Raw genomic sequence first — 16,455 nt, 5'->3', positions numbered from 1 at the left:
AGAGCCAATAACATAATCCAGATGTTATTTCATAGTCCTAAAATTGGCTCTTAGAAAAATCCTGGTGGAAATGTTGATCTAGTCTCGTTTTACTTCTGCTTTGCCACAGGCAGGTGATCTGGCTGCCTCAAGTGACTCCTCCCCCTGCTAGTGAATGAATCAGGGCTAGCAGCAGCTGCAGCTACAGCTCAGGATGCCTGTAACATTCTCATCTCTGGGCTTCTGGGTCCTGCTTAGCCTGCTTTCTCCTTGGAGGACTGACCAGGGATGCGGCCCAGCAACATGTTACTAAATCATACTCTCCTCCCTACCTTTCCCAGACCTCTCACTCCTGCCTGGTGTTCCAACCCGTTCTGTGGCCAGAGTATACATTTTGGAACCTCTTCGAGGCCATCCTGCAGTTCCAGATGAACCATAGCGTGCTTCAGGTAAGAAAGAGTTCAGGGCCGGCCAGACGGGATGGGATGGAAGAAAAGATTAGCATTGATTGACAACCATCTTACTATATACCAGGCACTTCCTAATAAGATGATGATAATGATGATAGTAGCCACCACCTACTGAGTATCTACTACTTGTCAGGCACTGTGAACATTTTACATGCTGCGACTCATTTAATGTTCCCAAGAACCCAATGAGGGAAGTCTTATTAGCCCCTGCCTTATGTAAGTAAGCAAATAGAAATGATTTAGTTAAGGACATGTAATCAGTAAGAGGTAGGAATAGGATTTGAGCTACAGGTCTTTTATCTTTTAAAGACTCAGGAGGAAAAGGCTTCTCAGAAACTGGCCATTATTCCTTTAAAGTATTACCCTAATAAAAGATTGTAGCAGTAGGGATTAAGAACTAAATAGCATTGTCTTTCCATTGTGTAAAACTATGTTGTGTCAAGACTTGAAGTTTGACTTTCAGTTTTCGTCACCAAATCTTGAAACAGATTTTATTAGCAGTCACCTGTATATGATTAGGTCTCTTTATAATAATGGTAGTGGTAGCTAACATATGAAGATCTATGAGGGCACTAAGGTGATTTCATGTAAGTTTTCTTATTTAACCTAACAACCCAACAGTTTTGGTGTCCTCATTTTTCATATATGGAACCAGAGGGGCAGAGAGACTTAAGTAACTGTCCCAAGGAACCTGAATTTTATATTTATTTATTTACTTATTTTGAGATGGGGTTTTGCTCTTGTTGCCCAGGCCGGAGTGCAGTGGTGCGATCTGGGCTCACTGCAACCTCCCCCTCCTGGGTTTGAACGATTCTCCCGTCTCACCCTCCCAACTAGCTGGGATTACAGGCACGCACCACCATGCCTGGCTAATTTTTGTATTTTCAGTAGAGACAGTGTTTCACCATGTTGGCCAGGCTGGTCTTGAACTCCTGACCTCAGGTGATCCGCCCACCTTGGCCTCCCAAAGTTCTGGGATTACAGGCGTGAGCCACCACGTCCGGCCTAAGGAGCCTGAATTTTAAAATCAAAGCTGGTGCTGCTGCTTCAGTCTGGAGAGATAATGCCAGGAGGAAATAATGATGTGAGTCAGGGATTCTTAATCTCCTTGGTATTGGAGTCCCTTTGGATAACCTAATGAAAGCCACAGACCATCTCCCTAGAAAAATTGCAGATCGCTCAAATGTGGAATTTTGCATAGAATTGTAAACTTATCATGGAAACACATAGAATACTTTTTTTTTTTTTTTGAGACGGAGTTTTGCTCTTGCGGCCCAGGCTGGAGTGCAATGGCGCAATCTCAGCTCACCACAACCTCCACCTCCCAGGTTCAAGTGATTCTCCTGCCTCACCCTCCCGAGTAGCTGGGATTACAGGCATGTGCCACCACTCCCAACTAATTTTGTATTTTTAGTAGAGATGGGGTTTCTCCATGTTGGTCAGGCTGGTCTTGAACTCCTTACCTCAGGTGATCCGCCCACCTTGGCCTCCCAAAGTGATGGGATTACAGGCATGAGCCACCAAGCCCGGTCACACATAGAATACTTTAAGGGGGTTCACATAACTGCTGAAATCTGCCCCTGAATCCCAAGTCCATAACTCCTGGTATAAGTAAATCAAATCACAAAGACTTGATCATGTATTTAATTACTTAGTCTCAGAATATGAGGAAATTGAAAGAAGTTTAGAATTAGTGAAAAGAAAAACAGCAAAGGCATAATTATCCACTGTCAGTGGGGAATGAATATCAGATTTTTCCCTATGACCAAAGCTCCCTCTAAAAACTAAAACTTTACCCATTTTTGATGGAAAAAGTTCTAAAATGTATCTTATACATAATTCATTGAAATCTATATACCAGGCACTTGCTAATAATGATGATGATTAGGATAATCACATGCTATTTTTTATTTTTTTTAGAAACAGGGTCTCACTCTGTTGCCCAGGCTGGAGTGCAGTTGTGCAACTTTGGCTTACTTCAGCCTCCCGAGTAGCTAGGACTATGGGCACACACCACCATGCCTGGCTGATTTTTGTATTTTTTGTAGAGATAAGTTCTCACTATGTTGCCCAGGCTGGTCTTGAACTCTTAAGCTCAAGTGATCCTCTTGCTTCGGCCTCCCCAAGTGCTAGGATTATAGACATGAGCCACCATGCCTGGCCGTCATATTCTAATGATTATGATAATAGTAATTATCATCTTTAAACACTTCATTGTACAACAATATCCTTGAGGGGCAGGGCTGTTTGCTCTAAGTTAGATGGTCCCAGAATACCTGGGTTTGAGATTTCATGTATATTTTTCTGTGTCCTCCCTCTTTCATTTCCTACTGCTGTCAACAGTTAATTTTGACAGTATCTCTCCTCTTCCATAGTATTTACCGTTTTAAATCAGCTATAGACAAGGAAACCAGTTAGTCAAGCTTGTTGGAATTATGTATATAAAATGAGCATGAACTGGCTCCGCATGAAGCCCAGAGGAGCTTGGTGCATGAGTTTTTGTGTTTTTATCTCTAATTGGGCTGCTCAGAAGTCTTTTATAGTAATTTCACGTTTCTCAGATACTTTGCATATGGTTGTCAGCGGAGTTAACTCAAGTTTCATTCATTCCATAAGTATTTATTGAGTAGTATGAATCAGGCACTGTATTAGGCACAGGAGAGTCAACAGTTAGCCAGAGGGACAAGATCTCTACCTTTGTGGAACTTGTATTCTTGAGGAGACAGAAATAAACAAGTAAACAAATATATAAGTTCCAATTGTAATAAGGCAGTGAAGAATACAGAGTGATGTACTAGAAAGTAATGAAGAGAATGCAAAGAGACTGAGGTTAAAGTTTGGGTCTTGGAAGAACAAAAAAGAGGTCAATGTGCCAAGGGAGAAGGGCATGAAATGAGGCTAGAGTCAGACCTTGGCTCATATAGAGCCTTGTAGGTCATGGTAACAAAGCTGAAGGACTTTAATCAGGGGATGACAGGATCTGAGTTGCATTTTGTAAAAATCATTCAGAATTTTCAAGGGGCTGGAGTTAAAGCCAAGAGACAGAACTCCTGCAGTAGTCCAGGTGAGAGAGGATGTGCCTCGAGGTAGGGTGGTGGCAGTAGGGAAAGGGAGGAGTGAAGATGGGATAAAAACAAACGTTGAAATAGAAACAAGTAAAACTAACTATATCAAGGTGATAACATAACTCCCCAGAGAAAGGAATTAATTCAGCTTACCTGAACACAGTTCTCTGCTATTCATCTTTAGTGGAATTTCTTCTCCGGATAATACAAACTGCAACACAAACTTAAATATTACTTAAGAGGTTTATTGTTAGTGGCAATGTTGATAATGTAATTATGAAACTCTTGTTTCTCTTTTTTTGAAATGGAGTTTCGCTCTTGTTGCCCAGGCTGGAGTGCAATGGCGTGATCTCGGCTCACTGCAACCTCCGCCTCCCGGGTTCAAGCGATTCTCCTGCCTCAGCCTCCCGAGTGGCTGGGATTACAGGCGTGCGCCACCACACCGGGCTAACTTTATATTTTTAGTAGAGACGGGGTTTCTCCATGTTGGTCAGGCTGGTCTCAAACCCCCGACCTCAGGTGATCTGCTCACCTCAGCCTCCCAAAGTGCTGGGATTACAGGTGTGAACCACCGCGCCCGGCCTGAAACTCTTGTTTCTTGTAGGCTAAAACAAATAAGTACAAATAATAATGTTATTAGGAACCAAGACACTTAGGTTGTGGCCATAGCAATTGGTTGTATAGTTCTGCTGTTTCCTGGGATGGGGTGGAAGGTGTTTGAGGTCAACTATTAAGTGTTCCATTTTTACCTATGGATCATATTTGCAAACTTTTTTTTTTTTTTTGAGACGGAATCTTTCTCTGTCGCTGGAGCACAGTGGCGTGATCTCGGCTCACTGCAACCTCTGCCTCCCGGATTCAAGCAATTCTCCTGCCTCAGCCTCCCATGTAGCTGGGACTACAGGCACGTGCCGCCATGCTCAACTAATTTTTGTATTTTTAGTAGAGACAGGGTTTCACCATGTTGGCCAGGCTGCTCTCAAAATCCTGACCTCAGGTGATCCACCCGCCTTGGCCTCCGAAAGTGCTAGGATTACAGGCATGAGCCACTGAGCCCGGCCTATATTTACAAACTTTTATTGAGCTCTTACCACATGTCAGGCATCCTTTCAGTAAATTCTGTGAACTGCTTTAAGGCAGATACTATTATTATTGCCTCTGTTTTTAGAGCAAGGAATCCAAAGTTATAATAGAGATACTGATTATCTTGAAGGCTTCTCCAGCAGGAGCCCTTGGAGGTCCTGGCCAGGCTTTCTCTACCCCAGAGGCTTCAAAGCTCTGTTTCTAGAAATCATATCACCTTGGCAGATGCACTAAGGGGAGAATCCAGACTAACAGCATCCTCACCAGTTTGTTCTCAGACCAGAGAGGTCTTTCCAGGCTTTTCTCATGTCTCCCTTTTACAGACCCTGTATCGTGGCCAAACTGGACTTTTCCCAGTTACTTGTTCCATGCCCTCCAGTTTCCTACCTGTATGTCTGTGCTCTTGCCCTATCACCCAAATTCCCATTTTAAAATCTGAGATGCTCTGTCTCTAGGCCCTGCCCAATGTGTCCCTATTCTCTGCAGGAAGCCAGGGCAAGGGGCTAGGCTCTGGACCTAGAGTAGCTTACTGGGAGGAAGGCAGCGGGTGGATCGTAAGGGAAGCAGGGACTTGGCTACCAGTTTTTGGGAGCCAGACCTTGGTATCTGAATGGACCATGACAGTCTCCAGGTGGTCACCTAGCCAGTCTTAAAGGCTGGCAAAGGGAGATCTTGACTATGATGCAGTAGGACTTGTCAGCAAGGAGGCAGGGACAAATAGAGAATCAGGCCAGGGAGGGGGTGTGTGGCAGTGCAGAGCAGCTGATCCTCAATCACAAGTTGCATGGATGGTAGGTCCTTGAGAGGTCATTGATGGAGATGAGTAAAAAGTGTTCACCTCATCTCCAAGGATGATATTAGAGAGGGAAAAGACACATGTTCCCACGAAGCTTCCTGTAGTACATCTGTCACAATTTAAACAGGCTGGATTGAACATTATATTTCTTGTGCTCTTCAGGTTGTCACTGTCTTCTCCTCAAGATAAAAGCTTGAGTTATGTATGTAGGTATATGTGTATGTATGTGGAAATGGGGTCTCGCCATGTTGCCCAGGCTGGTCTTGAGCACCTGGGCTCAAGCGAGCTTCCCGCCTTAGCCTAAAAGCTTGAGTTAATGTCTCAGACATTCATGACTTTGAATATTGGCACTGCCTACATAGCTATATGACTGTACAGTTACTTAACCCTCAGAGTATCATTTTCCTCACCTGTAAAATGAGAGAAGTAGCGTTTACAGTAATACCTACCTTGCAGGTTTGTGATAGGGATTCAGTAAGCTAACACATGTCAAGTGCTGAGTACAGTGCCTGGAACAGAGTTCATTTTCCAAGAATGGTGGCCAATATTGTTCCCCACATGTGTGTCTCTTGGCCTTTCCTCAGACTCCTGTCTCTGGAAAAGCACCCTGCACATCCTGTCCCCAGTACAACTCCTCAGGCAAGGAGACTCTGAGGGTGCTTCAGAACATCATGTTTCTGGTAGGAGGTGTCCTTCTCTGCCTGAGGGCAGCCCTCAGAAATGCATTCCTCATGCTGCTGACCTGGGCTGGCTGGTTGCACCTTGGGGAAGGACTTTTCATTGGCTAATGTTTTGAAGCCAAGGACCTGCAGCCTCTCTCCAGGTGCCAACAGAGTGGTAGAGGACTTTTAGATTTAAGTACTGGAGGGACTATTACATCTTGTTCTCTGATTCTACCAAGGAGAGAATAAGAGCAGAGAGGGATAATGCCCAGGAGGAATTTAGATTCATAGGTTAGAACCACATTTCTCAAAGTGAGCTTCTTGGAGCCCTTGCACCAAGATTGGATAAGGTCTGTACAAAAAGTCTCTAAGGAAAGAATTAATGCCCTCACTTACCCTGATTGGTCATTATACAAGGAGAGTAGACAAATGGTCAGGGAGAGAAAAGTTGACCGCTAGGACTTCTGTTAGCTTGGATTTCCCAAGAGTAAGTACTTGAGAAGAACTGGAAACACCTCTGAGATTGAAAGGGTAGATCCAGACCATGTGGAAGCTGGATAGACAGGTATTCAGATACAGGCTGCCAGCTTTTCCACCCCTAGAAAGTACAGCTTATACTAACAGGCACGAGATACACTTCACATTGCCCTCTCAAGAAGTTACCTTAATGGAGAAGCCAAGGGAACTTCAGCCATCTCAGCCTCGCTGTCATTTTCTGTAAAATGATGAGCAGACACCCTCCCCATTCTGCTATCTGAACAGTGAACTGCTAATTCCTGGAAGACAGGGGCCAGGCCCTGCCTGGGCTACAGCCCCCATTGCTGGCATGCACTCTGATACCATCTGGAAGAAGCTTGTGCCTCATGAAGTGGCTTTAGCTAGCTCCGTATTTCCTCCCTCTGTTGCTGAGTGTCCCCCATCCTTTCTGTTCTGCCAGAAACTTAGACTACTTAGCCCAGTCCACAAGTGGTGGTGATAGAACAGCTAACAGTTAATAGCCAAGCAGTAGGCTGGAAATGCATTATCTCATTTTTCCTCAAACAACCCAGTGAGGTGGGTACTCTTATCCCAGTTTTGCAGAGTAAGAAATAGCCTTAGAGAGGTGAGGGAGGCCTTAGACAGGAACTTCTCAAACCCCAGTGCTCCAGGTGGACTTACTCTGGCCTCAACAGGCTCTTTGGTTCCATGCATCTTTGCTCATTACTCCCACTGCCGGAATATTCTCCCTGCCCCCCAAACACCTCACCTCTGTTTGAATCCTCCTCATTGGTTGAAGGGCCAGCTCAAATTCTGTCTGTCCATGAAGGTCACTGCTCCGTGATGTTCATCAGCCACACTTGCTTTCTCCTCTGAACTTGCATGACCCTTACCACATCCTGTTTTGCATCGTGGCACTCTGTGTGCATGGCTGTATAATCAGCCTGAAAGCACCTGGATTGCTGGGATTGTGTCCTGCGCATCTCCATATCCTCAAAAAAAATCCTGTATGTAGCACCCAGGGAGCCTCCTGACCAAGGCCTGGAAGATGCCCTTCCAGCAAGATGGCGAGCTCTAGCGGCAACTGTTCAAGCCCGAGGTCTCCATAGCTCCACATGTAATTCATTATAATAGCAGAAGAGAAGTCCCCTTGAATGCCTGGGATTATTCAGGAGCCGGGGGGGATAGCCCAGAATTCTCATTTGTCATCCTTATTCATGCAGTAAACCTTTATCGCTGAGAGACAGCAAATCAGGTCCCTGCTCCATGTCTGTCTGCAGCAGAAAGTACCTCCCTCACAGCTCCATTGTGAGGGTCAAGTGAGGCAACAGATGAAGTGGTTGTGCACATATAAGATATTCTTTAAACCATGAAGACAGAGCAGTCAAGGTGCTTACAGGCTGATTAGGACAAAATCATGTATACAAGTTTACCGTAATACAAGGTAGAATGTGGGAAGGGTCATCAGGGTATAGGATACCATAGGAAAATAGAGTTTCTCACACATGGAATAGGTTTGGCAGGAGGAGCTCTTGTGCAAAGGCTTTGCAGGTCAGTTAGACTGGCAGGAACAGAGAGGATCAGTGAGGCACAGGAAAGCCTTGGTTCTGCTCCAAAGGGATTTTCCACTCTCCTGTATCAGGAGCATCCTCACTGCTCTCCTGGGATCACGTGGTCAGTCAGTTGAGTGTTTCACATGTACAGGGCACCCCAAGTGCTGGGGAGGAAGAAGCCCAGTCTCTGCCCTCTAGTACTTGGGATGATAACTGCTGCCAGGGAGTATGATCACCACCTGGTGTCAGAGCTGGTTCCAAGAGGCCTGGAGGCTCTCAAACTTCCAAGGGCTTATTTTCTAACAGAAAGAGTGGACTATGAACACTAACACTTATTCTACTATGCAGAATGCAATAAGTGGCTTAAGAGAGTTGAACTTGCTTCTCAGAATGTTCATAGGAGGGTCATTTGCTGGAAGGATCAGGCTGGTCCTCATACAGGAGGCAAGTCTGGAGCTCTGAAAAATAGCCTAGGGAGTTGGGAGGATGGGACCCTCAGAGGAAAACCTGGGGAGATCAAAGGAAGTGACCCAAGGGACATGTCCCCGACAAGAATAGGACCTTTCTTGCAGCGGAGAATAGACAATAACAACTTGTAAAATTGCTGTTTCTGTCTAAGAGCCTGCTAATATCCTAGAGAGGATTTTGCATGTTATCTCTAATCCTTAAAACCACTCTTCAAGGTAGGCACAGCCCCCACTTTACAGATGAAGAAATGAGGTTAGGACAGGATTTGCCCAAAGCCACAAAGCCAGTTGATGGGGGAATCAGAAGTCAGACCCACATTTGCTTGGTTCCCTTCCAAGTGCATGAGAAAAACTTTAAGAAGTACAGACGCTTCCACACAAAACAAACCAAGATGGACCCAGAACTGCCACTGCCCTGCCTGTACAACATGAGCACCACCCACTGCATACCCACTCCCAAGCCTTTTCAAATCTGGTACCTACTTTCCACTGTTCCACTCCACTTGGCCCACCCTGTGCCCCACCCCCTACCTCCTCCATCCCAGTTTCACCCACTCTTAAAAATGATCTCCCCACCCCAATCCCCACTTTTCTCTAGCAGAAGGCCCGAGACATGTATGCAGAGGAGCGGAAGAGGCAGCAGCTGGAGAGGGACCAGGCTACAGTGACAGAGCAGCTGCTGCGAGAGGGGCTCCAAGCCAGTGGGGACGCCCAGCTCCGAAGGACACGCTTGCACAAACTCTCGGCCAGACGGGAAGAGCGAGTCCAAGGCTTCCTGCAGGCCTTGGAACTCAAGCGAGCTGACTGGCTGGCCCGTCTGGGCACTGCATCAGCCTGAGTGAGGCTGGCCACCTGCCACTTTGCCCTGCCCTCTGCCTCCAGGGCTCCACTCCCCTTCCTTTTCTTGGTGAAAGGCACCTCCTTTCCTGATAATGAATTGTGTTCCCTTTGCTTGGCTGGGGAGCCCCCCAGGCCAGGTCTGCTGGCCATAGATACCTTTGGGCTGCCTGGGACAGGCTCCTGAGGAGGGTTGAGGGTGAAGGGTCTCCCACGAGTACACTAAACCTAGGTCTGGCCACCAGTAAGGTTTGGGGAGCAAAGGACCACAACTCATCAGCTGCCTGTCTCTTAGATGCACTTTCTTTTTCCACCAGCACATCCTTCAACACACAGAATTTCAGGGAAGAGATCTCCCCAAAACCCTAGCTCTTTACCCATCCATTTGAGCCTTCCACCCAGCTTCCACAAAAGATTTGGCTCTACCTTGGATCTGCTAGTAAATAACTAATAGGCAGCCAGTTATTTGGGTAAGGAAAAAAGGGGCGGGAGAGACAGAAAATTTGCCCATCTGCTGCTCCTCCCCCTTGGCTCTCCACCTGGGATTTGCTATTGAAGCTCTGCCCTCTCCCACCACGCAGTACTGATTGCTCACTGAAAGACTCAGTGCCCCCAATGGTGCGCGGAAGCCAGGCGGGCGATTACAATCCAATTACCTATTGTCGACTCAGCCCACACAAGCTTTTCTCCTCCTCTTGAGGGCATGGGTCCAGGCTCCACTCCCAAGTGTAGACCGGCCCCCTCCATGGTACAGGGTAACAGAAGGGCCTGTAGGCCTTGGTGAATGAATCGAATCCAGCACAGGCCTTCTCCCCTGTAACACAACAGCACTGAGCAGAACCAAACACTTCTTCCAACTGACTCTGCTCCCTGCCCTCACCATCTCAAACTCTGATTCCCACTCCACTCTTCGAGGTTTCTCTCAGCTTTTTGACCTGGACTCCCTAAGTAGGCCCCTAGATGATTTATTCTTGGTATGGCAAAGCTTGTTCTAGGTCCTCTGCTTGTGAGGGTCAAAGCTGTGTCCTTTCCCTTACCTCCCTCTGCTAGGACTTGCTGCAGAGTTGCTGAGAGGATTAGTGCCTTTGAAGAGCTGTCTGCCTGAGCAACTCTATTTCAGGTGCCCCACACCGGCAAGTACCAGCCAGAAACACCAACCAAATGCTACTCTCTTTAGTAAAGTCCATTTTACTTTTACTTTTTTTTTTTTTTTGAGACAGCATCTCACCCTGTCCTGGCTGGTCTCGAACTCCTGACCTCAGGTGATCCGCTGGCCTCATCCTCCCAAAGTGCTGGGATTACAGGCATGAGCCACCGTGCCAGACTTCCCATTTTACTTTCTGCAAGCTGTTTCCCTAGCAGCTCCCTCTAGGGGAGAGGTGAAATCTTGCAAGCAGTAGCAAGAGCACACAGGAAACCCCTAACTTTCCTATACCCCACCCCCCCTCTTCCCCTTTCTGTCCCTGGATACCTGGCGGCAAGAGACTTCTTGGCTATTGTCCATGCTCCCAGAATCAAGCATAAATGCCAGACGCGGCGATTGAGAAGCCAGTCAATGCACCCTTTGGCAAAGCCCCCATCCACACCTGGCACTCCCCTCTACCAGTCCCTGGCACAGGGTTCCTGGAGAGCAGGTGCTGTACATTTTCCAGCTTTACAATGGGGCTGTTGACAGCCATAATTAGGGAGGCATGAATTATGCGGCTATAATGCAGAGTCCTACAATTAAGGCGGGAATGAGGGGCTGGAGGCAGCAAACGGAATCTGCCCTATGAGCGTGGCTGTTGAGTCCTGTCTCCTGGGTCTGACTTTCCGTAATATGATTGGGGTACAGTAGAGGTGATTAATGGGGCTGGCATCTCTCTTTGGCCTGAGGTTCTGTATTCTGGGAAAGGTACACAGGGTGGAGTAGGGAGAAGCTGCCCCAGGAGGCGATGCAGGGGTGGAAAGAAGAGGCAGAGAGGTCGTTGTCGTCGCCCAGCAGCAAGGGCTGCAAAATAGTAGAACTCGTGGTTGCTTTGGAGAGGTATGATTTGTACAAGCCAGGTTCAACCCTTGCCTCAAGAAATCAGATGGGACCAATTTAGTGTCCTTCCACCTGTGAGCCAAGCCCCCATTTGAGGACATCTATCGTATTCTTGTGTTCTGGGTCTCAAATAGAATTTTTAAAGATTCTTAGATGTAAAACTTGTTTGCTAACTGCAACGGAAGAACACCTTGTTTTGCTGCTGCAATTGCCTACCCTCCCTCAGGTGCACTTGGCTAGCTCCAAGACCCTGGCTTTGGACTAGGGGGCACTGGAAGAGCCCTTTTGCCATCACACCACTTGTTCCTCTACTTGTTTCCTAATCCCCGGGCGCTTTCTTCCACCCTCCTTTTCCTCGCGCAAGTGAAAGGCAGCCAGCTTGACAGTGTGGAAGGAGGGATTTCGCCAGCTGCGGCTGCAGTGCCCAGGCTTGGTGGTCGCGTTGGGTTGGGGCAGCTGGGCAAAATGTCTCCGAGAGGGGTAGAGTGTAGGGGGAGGGGAGTGCTGGTAGACCTCGACGGCCGCTCTCCACCCTACTGTGGCGGGGTCCGGAGGTTTGGGAATACAGGGACCTTAAGGGAGCTACCCGACAGGCGTTGGGGGTGGGGGCTTCGATAGCATTTGGGGAGGCGGCTGCGCAACGGGTGCTGAAAGGACAGCTCCTACCTGACCCACGGCACCCAAAAGGCACCTCTGCATGGAAAATCTCCCCCTGAAACCCCTAGCCCACCTCGAGTGGGACCGTCTTTCAGGTGAGGTGCACGAAAGGCTTTCCCGAAGTGGCAGCTCGGAAGGATGCACGTCCGGCTGCGCCAAGCTCGTTTCCCCGCCTTTTTCCCACTTCGGCGTCAGCCTGGGCCCTGGGAACTGCAGCCTGTGCCTCCAGCCGCGCGCTTCCTCCTGCTTCCAGAGGAGCAGGGCAGTGCAGCCAGGCCTCGCAAACCCCTCTTCTGGGGCCCCCAGCGGGAGCAGGAAGGAAAGCCGCTGAGATGCGCCCTGAGTGTCGCACGGCTTGGAGAAGTGGGTTGCTGGGTTGCATAAGGTGGAAGGAACTTGCTAGTTTGCAAAAGACAGCTCTTGGCGGGAGCCGGAACCCGGAGCCCGCCGACTTGCGCACCCCTCCTCATTTACTGCCTTCGACGCGCGCCTCCCCGACTGCGCCCCCACCCCCTCGGCGCGCCGCCGTGTCCGCGCACTACCCCCCACACACACCCCCCTCCTCACTCCCTCCAGAGGAGGTGAGTTTAAACCCCGCCCACGTGACCCCAGCTGGGCCAATGAACGGCGGCGGGAGGTGAAATCCGGTTCTAACCGGTCCGGGGCTCCCAGCGCTATAAAAACTTTATAAACCCCCCGGAGCCTGAGCAGTGTGAAGAAGAAGAGGCGAGAACGACCCCCGGACCGACCAAAGCCCGCGCGCCGCTGCATCCCGCGTCCAGCACCTACGTCCCGCCGCCGTCGCCACCATGCCCAAGAGAAAGGTACGTGGCGCGAGGGCCCCAGGCGCCGGGCCGCCGCCACCGCCGCCGCCGCCTCCCTGGTGCAGGGAGCGAGAATCGGCGCCGAGCAGGAGCCAGCGCAGCCTCCCCGCGCGGGGGCTCGAGGCGGTGTCGGGCAGCTCGGGGCTAACCCTGAGCGGCTCGGCTGCCCGCGGGCGCCAGAGGCCATATTGGAGGAGCGGCGGCCGCGGCGGGAGGAGCCATGTTGGCGGCTGTTTATCCCGCTCTCCTCGGGCTCGCCGCCCCCGCCCCGTGCCCCCTCCCCCATCGCCAGGGCCCCTTCCCTCCCCTCCCTGCGGGCGGGCAATTCAAACCCGAAAGGGCGGGAAGGCGGCGCTCGGGGTTGGCGGGCGGGGGAAAGCGCTGCCGCCAAAAAACCGCCGCCGTGAGGGGGCGGGGCTTGTGCGGTATAGCCCCGCCCCCTCGCCCACGTTCCCCGCGCACGAGACGCGCGCTGCCGCCGCCCACGAGTTCCCCGGGCTGCGCGCGCCTCCCTCTCCCGCCCTCGACGGCTGCCATAGTAACGGCGCTGGGCTCCGCCTCCGGAGGGGGTTTGTTTGCGCCATCTGCAGCTGTTGCTCCTGCCTGGCGCGGTGGTGCGGGCTCGGCTGCCCTCCCCGGCTGCGCTCCGGCTCAGCCCTCGCTTCTCGGGGTCGGCGAGCCGGGGCTCCTGCGCGCGCTTCGTTCTTATACGAACGTCGGGTTCACTCACTTGTTTATGTCCTAGAAAAGTTGTGTGGACGACTGCTTTAATTTTCATTGTTAGCACTCTAAAGTTTAGGAAATAACTAAGAACCACCTCAAAAGCTGCAGTTTTTTGTTCTTATTACAGGCTGAAGGGGATGCTAAGGGAGATAAAGCCAAGGTGAAGGACGAAGTAAGTCATTCTCTCTTCAAGGGTCAAAGCCTTGGACTAGCAGAGGCCACTGGACTCGGTGATTAACTGTAACCTGTGTCCTGAATTTACACTCCTATAATCTAGAGCAAATTGATACCAAACTTCCAAAGCGACTTACCTGTCCTATTTCTAACTTTCTCGTTGTCTTTAATAGCCACAGAGAAGATCCGCGAGGTTGTCTGCTGTAAGTGTATGCTTTTGAATTTTCGTATTTGTCCCTGAAACTAAAAAACATCAAAAAACAATTCCCTTTGCTTCCCATGAATTATGGTTAGTGCCTGGTTTTGAATGATTGCCTCTACTTGGGACTCTTGCCCTTTTGGGTTTTGCTGGTTCTGAAATTCTGATGCCTGTAGCCAAAGTGGGACATTTGAGTGGGCTGCTGGAGATCCAACATTCTAGAAGAAAGCCAATCACAAAAACTTTGAGGAGGAGGAGAAACTTCTCTACTCTTGGTACTTTTGGTTGGTTGTGGGTGGTTTTCTTCAGTCCATTGTACTAATGTTCACTTTTTCCTCTCTTCCTGCCAAAAAAAAAGAAACCTGCTCCTCCAAAGCCAGAGCCCAAGCCTAAAAAGGCCCCTGCAAAGGTAAGTGCTAACACTGGAACTGATTTCACAGAATGAGGACTGTCCTTAGTGCCTTAACTTAATTAGCATAATGGTGCCTCCATTAATGGAGGTTATAAACTGTGTGGATAGCTTTCTTCGTCCCTGTCATTCATAACGTTGGTTTCCTGATCAAGAATTCTGTCGTTAGTTTGTAGGAAAATCTGCATTTAAATATTAAATACCCCATGGTTTAAACTGATTCATTTTTCTGTTAGGAAATTTTAAGTACTAAAGATTATAGCAAATTACAGATAATTTAGCCTAGTTTTGATCAGTTGTTCTTGTCAAATGGGTGAGGGTTTGTGTTTTGTCTTGAGTAAGCAATCCTACCTTGTGCAGAACTTTGCAGACCATACCTTAGTAATATGAAATGGGGAGAAACAGTTCTATTTTTTCCCCTTTTTCAGAAGGGAGAGAAGGTACCCAAAGGGAAAAAGGGAAAAGCTGATGCTGGCAAGGAGGGGAATAATCCTGCAGAAAATGGAGATGCCAAAACAGACCAGGTATAACTCCTGTTTCACCCTTTGTTAGATTTGCTCATTCAGTTAGTTGCTGATATCAAAAATTTAATTGCCCTTTTCTTGCATCACTTCAAATGTACCATTTGGTCCAGAGTCTGCTTGTGGCTTTCCTGTTAACTTAAATCCTGGATTCTTGAAATCTCTGCTGTCAGCTGAAGGGCATTGTGTTTTATACTACATCAAGTTTTCAAGCTAGGAGTAACCTCAGGTCTCTAATTCTGGTGTTCTTCCTACCTCAATTTTACAATGAGGCCCAGAGGAGAGGTGACTTAGCAAAGTTACCTAGTAAGTCATTCTCAGAAGAAATACTGAGTCTCAGTACCTGAAACCTGAACTTTGGCCTGGGAGCAAAGTGATGCTGTAGGTGGAATGTGAACAAAGATAGTTTTGAAATCTACGCATTGCATTAATTTGTCTGTTTTCTTTTAGGCACAGAAAGCTGAAGGTGCTGGAGATGCCAAGTGAAGTGTGTGCATTTTTGATAACTGTGTACTTCTGGTGACTGTACAGTTTGAAATACTATTTTTTATCAAGTTTTATAAAAATGCAGAATTTTGTTTTACTTTTTTTTTTTTTTTTTTAAAGCTATGTTGTTAGCACACAGAACACTTCATTGTTGTTTTTGGGGGAAGGGGCATATGTCACTAATAGAATGTCTCCAAAGCTGGATTGATGTGGAGAAAACACCTTTCCCTTCTAGTTTTGAGAGACTTCCTCTTGGCTCCCAGGAGGAGGGATTCCCTGACTTTGACACACATGGCCACCTTGGCACAAAAGCCTTGTGGTATGGAAAAACAAATTTGTTTTTATGTCCTCTTCTCCCTTTCCATCTTTCAGCATAGACTTAACTCCCTTAAGCCCAGACATCTGTTGGGACCTGACCCCTAGTCATTGGTTACCAGTGTGTCAGGCAATCTGGACTTTCCACTGATGCCACTGAGATGGCACCTGTCAAAAGAGCAGTGGTTCCATTTCTAGATTGTGGATCTTCAGATAAAGTCTGCCATTTTCATTTCACTTCCTGAAAGTCAGGGTCGGCTTGTGAAAAGTTGTTAAACAACATGCTAAATGTGAAATGTCAACCCTCACTCTAAACTTTCCCTGTTCAGAGCATCAGATGAAGACTTCATTGGGTTTTATAGTGGCTTTCTGATTTTTGGTAGTCCATTGAAGAAGGGAGTTTGAAAGTTGTTGTATACTGTTAACGATTGTCTGCCCATGTCCTGCCTGAAATACCATGATTGTTTATGGAAAGTATCTTTAATAAAGCTGGATACAGTTTGGCTTGGAATGCTGCCTCTGATCTTTTCCCACAAGTGGGGTAACCTGGTTTATCCAAGTCTCTTGGAACAGGGTGTGTTCTCCTTTGAGGTACTCCGTGTACAGTCTAATGATGATCTTTCACTGATCATTATAGTCAGTTTCCAAAACACACAGTGCTAGGTGCAGTTAGGAAGGATTCCAGGCGTAGACTTAGCTGATGGTGAAAGGCTGGGCGTATGGAATGATTTC

At 48.2% G+C, this 16,455-nt stretch overlaps 2 protein-coding genes across 13 annotated transcripts in view; both read left to right on the top strand.

Annotated features, from left to right (window-relative positions):
• Nucleotides 1-11,576, top strand: part of DHDDS (dehydrodolichyl diphosphate synthase subunit) — a 42,389-nt gene extending 30,813 nt beyond the window's left edge. For 6 of the 12 annotated variants that reach the window (XM_055261202.2, XM_055261205.2, XM_055261206.2 and 3 more), the window contains 2 exons: nucleotides 321-428; nucleotides 9,154-11,576. In XM_055261202.2, the coding sequence (XP_055117177.1) occupies nucleotides 321-428; nucleotides 9,154-9,390 (345 nt within the window). In that variant the 3' untranslated portion in view covers nucleotides 9,391-11,576. Of the gene's footprint in view, nucleotides 1-320; nucleotides 429-9,150 lie in introns of all 12 variants that reach the window. The other 6 variants (XM_055261199.2, XM_063631517.1, XM_055261204.2 and 3 more) reach the window with 1 other exon arrangement.
• A 142-nt stretch (nucleotides 11,577-11,718) lies between these two features.
• HMGN2 (high mobility group nucleosomal binding domain 2) lies at nucleotides 11,719-16,234 on the top strand. Its single transcript, XM_055261218.2, has 6 exons — nucleotides 11,719-12,896; nucleotides 13,747-13,791; nucleotides 13,967-13,996; nucleotides 14,351-14,401; nucleotides 14,830-14,925; nucleotides 15,373-16,234. The coding sequence occupies exons 1-6, from the start codon at nucleotides 12,882-12,884 to the stop codon at nucleotides 15,406-15,408; spliced, it is 273 nt and encodes a 90-aa protein (XP_055117193.1). The 5' UTR covers nucleotides 11,719-12,881; the 3' UTR covers nucleotides 15,409-16,234.
• Nucleotides 16,235-16,455: the final 221 nt, after the last annotated feature.

Source organism: Symphalangus syndactylus, chromosome 22 (genome assembly GCF_028878055.3).
Source record: "Symphalangus syndactylus isolate Jambi chromosome 22, NHGRI_mSymSyn1-v2.1_pri, whole genome shotgun sequence".
Classification (NCBI taxonomy): Eukaryota; Metazoa; Chordata; class Mammalia; order Primates; family Hylobatidae; genus Symphalangus; species Symphalangus syndactylus.
Note: the sequence above shows the minus strand (reverse complement) of the source record. Positions and strands in the feature narration are given on the sequence as shown.